At 31.4% G+C, this 3772-nt stretch overlaps 1 protein-coding gene across 1 annotated transcript; it reads right to left on the bottom strand.

Annotated features, from left to right (window-relative positions):
• Positions 1-349: 349 nt before the first annotated feature.
• Positions 350-3294, bottom strand: LOC144848729 (sorbitol dehydrogenase-like). The gene is made up of 9 exons (XM_078705590.1): positions 3186-3294; positions 2709-2742; positions 2451-2615; positions 2128-2287; positions 1866-1984; positions 1567-1632; positions 1204-1382; positions 986-1107; positions 350-813 (listed from the first exon to the last, which is right to left on the bottom strand). Exons 1-9 carry the CDS (start codon positions 3231-3233, stop codon positions 657-659), a joined length of 1050 nt encoding a protein of 349 aa, XP_078561716.1. The 5' UTR covers positions 3234-3294; the 3' UTR covers positions 350-656.
• Between the last annotated feature and the right edge of the window lie 478 nt (positions 3295-3772).

Here is a 3772-nt window from a genome sequence, read left to right as displayed (position 1 = left end):
ATAATGAAACATGATTTGGGTAGTACGGTATTTGATTATAATGGAGTACCGTTTGTGACATCTTGAAGGTAGGCAGCTTAAATAGCATCCTGTCATTTGAGATTTCTTCTGTACAAACAATTTCTAAATATATACACTACGGTATTATCAAATATTAGATTATAATATTTTTATGTATTGCATTTGTAAGCAAATTTTACTTGCATGTATAATACTAATAATGCCCTCTTATAACTTGGAATACTTGAGGTTTTCAATTTAATACTGAAAATAAATTAATTCTACAAACATGTATATATGTTTTTATTTTTTATTGTCATAATATTATAATTTATTGTTGACTTAAATATTTAAAATCAATAATAGTTCATACGAAATATTAAAAAATAACAATTAGTTTCTAGTACTGTGTTCTCACTTTAACATTGTTCTATAGAAACAAGCTAAATGTTTTTAAAACATTTAAAAATTTACAAAAAAATTGCAATATTTACACTGTTGCATAGAATAAATTTAAAGATACAGCAAAAATATTACTGATTGAATACCATTTCATTTTGATTGATGGTTTATTTTATATATTTCTTAGTTTTCACTGCTGTTTCAAATTGTTCTTGGAATGTACTTGAGAGTGATTGTCAGAATTTACTTATTGTTTAGTTTTCACAACTTATAATAACTTTGATAGCTTTACTTTCTCTGTTCACTGCAGTTTCAAATGCTTCTTGTGATTGAGTGAGAGCAAATCGATGTGAGATAAGTGACTTTACATCTATCTTTCCACTTGTTAACAGAGACAGAGCCTTTGGATACCTATAAAAAATAGTTTTAAAAGATGGTACATAAATCATGTGATTGTATCACCAATAAATCTGCATACATTAAGTTAAACATATGGTTTAGTTGGTTTATTATGTTTGAACAATAAAATACTATGTTGATAAAAATTGTGCCTGTACTTAAATCACTGCTGGTATGTACTTACGAATTTGCATATCTAAAAACCCCTTTAATATCAATCTCCCGGACAGCTGCGTATGTCAAGGGAATGGTGGGTTCCATAGATCCTCGACCAATCAAAACCACTGAACCTCCAGCTTTAGTGACCTGCAAATGTCAAACATACCAATTATAAGGTTAATTCAGTTTGCAGTAAAAAAATAAATATATTGTCTCACATTTATTAAATGAATGTTCACTTACATAAATAGCGATTATTAGACTGCTGTCAGCTCCACTGCATTCTATTGAGACGTCAGGGGCACATCCCAGCTGAACTTTGACCTCTTCTGCAAACTTCTTTTCGTCAACTGGTATTGGAACCTTTAAAGTACAATCGGCACCAAGACGCTTTGCAAACAATAGTCGATGATCATCAATATCTATCAATAAAAATGGCAATTGAAATGATAATCAATATCAGTAATAAGAAGCACAGTCCATTGCACCTTGTTTTTGATGATAATGAAATAAAAAAAAAAATGTAATCGTAGAAAACTATAGTATTGTACATAACCCAGGGAATTGATTCGATACTTAAAAGGTACTTATGAATGTATCACATACCTGTTATGATGACCTTTTCAGCTCCCATTGCCTTAGCGGTCATCATTGTAAGTAGCCCAACAGGACCTGCAGTCAGCACATAATGTGTTTAATCATTAGCATTTAAAAAAAACAAAATATGGAAGGATGTGAAAGAGCATTTGAAAAGCAAATGAGTTGAAATACACAGCAAAATAAAAATAACGTATATGAAATGTCTGAAATATAAAAAGAATTTTTTATCACATCAATCATTATATTTCTTTTTAGTGAATGTATATGGACTGAAATGAATGATTGATTAAAGAAACCATTGTTACCAGCTCCACAAACAAGTACACTACTTCCAAGGCCAACAAGACCTCTCTCACAACCATACACTGCAACAGATAAAGGCTCAAGGAGAGCGCCCTCATCAAAACTTATATTATCCGGCAATCTTTTAAAAATGAAATTCAGTAATTTTTTATTTTCGAATAACAACAGAATAATAAATAATAAAACTTTACATCCTCCATATTTTTCTATTTTAATTATCAACATCTGACCAACATCTCAACTTTTTTTTTAAAAACCACTTACTTATAGCAAAAATCTGCTGGATGTGTATAAAACTGACAGAGATTTCCATCAACTGGTGGCGTTGCACAAAATATAACATCAGTACACAGGTTATATCGCCCTCGCTTGCACAAATCACAAGTACGACATGGAATACCTGGTTCAATTGCTACTCTGTCACCTATAGGGGGCAGCATGATAAAAAAAAATACAATTTGTTTTCATTGAGGCTAAACCATACATACAAATTGCAATATACAACAAAAATCTATAGATTACCAATACAGTATGTATAATAAAATCTAATTTTGAAGCAGACTTTTAAAATAGAACAAAATCTTTACCAATTTGGAGTGTTGTTACATCTTTGCCTAACTTGACAACAACACCACTTGCTTCGTGACCTGTAACCATTGGCGACTCCATCAGGAAGCGACCGCATCGTCCATAAGCCCAATACTTAAGATCTGATCCACATATACCAACGCTTTTCATTAATAGTAGAACATCTAATATATTAAAACAAATGCAGAACATAATATTCATAGAAACTTAAAATAAAACATACCAAGCTACATTTGTTAAGACAATTTTTTTCTTACCACTTTTTCCTGGATTTGGGATGGGTCTCTCATCCTAAAAAATAATGTTATTGAAATTTAATTAATATTAACAAATATTTAGGATAAAATATACATCAACGCTAAATACCAAATAACAATAATTTGGGTAGTCATTGTTAAACATCGCAAAACAATTCTTCTGATTCTGAACTCATTTGAATACCTTACTGGATAACAAAGTTAATTTCCAAAACATAATCTTCTCCCACACTTTAATAGAGTTTGAACATAATAATAATACACCTCCATGGACCTGATATTAATATATATATGTCTGTGATGGTATGTGACTCTGTACCCAATCCATAGAGAGTACTGTACTGTCTAAAAAGAATATTCTTTACTCCATGCCACAGTATGGTCACGGTGGTGGTACACAGCCTAAGTTTTATTTAACAAAAGTGTAACCACACAGCGTTTTTTAATAATTAATTAAGTTCTATTTAATATATTTACCAGTTTAAGGATACGGTCACCATATAAGGTGGCGCAAGTGTTAGACATTTTAAAATAAAAATGTAATGGTAGCTGAACTTAGATAAGAACTGGCCAGAGTGCACACACTATCTACTCTCTCTCTGCCCCCTGTGGGAAGCCTACATGTGTTTGCAGATAGACATAACACGTCACGTTGTACGCGTAAGTGTTATCTGTAAACATCGATCTTCTACGGTTCAAACAAGTTCTTTTTTTGCATACAATACACACTCTCATGTGAATAAAGAGCTTCTTTTAACTCACTCTCAATCTCTCAATGAATAAAATGGGCTACAATAGGCCTATTAGAAATTTTGTTTAATACAAATAGAAGTTATAATAATTTAAATAGAATTCTATATTCATTTAGCCAGTACCGCCGGAATTGTATTATACTTTGTTTTATTGAAACCCGAAACCATTCATGCGTGTAAATAAAGACAACAACAACTTTTTACTACGCCAGCATTGTAGCAAGTGCGGGCATGCAGGACGTTTTCCGACGAGGAAGTGAATTATAAATCTTTTGAGTCATGTTGTTATAAACATAATAAATAGTTGTTACG

The sequence above is a fragment of the Antedon bifida genome, chromosome 7, assembly GCF_963402885.1.
Source record: "Antedon bifida chromosome 7, ecAntBifi1.1, whole genome shotgun sequence".
In the NCBI taxonomy this organism is placed as follows: domain Eukaryota; kingdom Metazoa; phylum Echinodermata; class Crinoidea; order Comatulida; family Antedonidae; genus Antedon; species Antedon bifida.
This window is presented reverse-complemented; position numbering and strand designations above follow the sequence as displayed.

Bases quoted from the DNA above. Each gene is read 5' to 3' on its own strand.
- LOC144848729 (XM_078705590.1), bottom strand. From the start codon at position 3,233: ATGTCTAACACTTGCGCCACCTTATATGGTGACCGTATCCTTAAACTG. The intron at 2,616-2,708 runs GTAAGAAAAAAA...TTAATATATTAG, and splicing joins CCCAAATCCAGGAAAAAGTG to ATGTTCTACTATTAATGAAA. The intron at 814-985 runs GTAAGTACATAC...TATTTTTTATAG, and splicing joins GTTTTTAGATATGCAAATTC to GTATCCAAAGGCTCTGTCTC.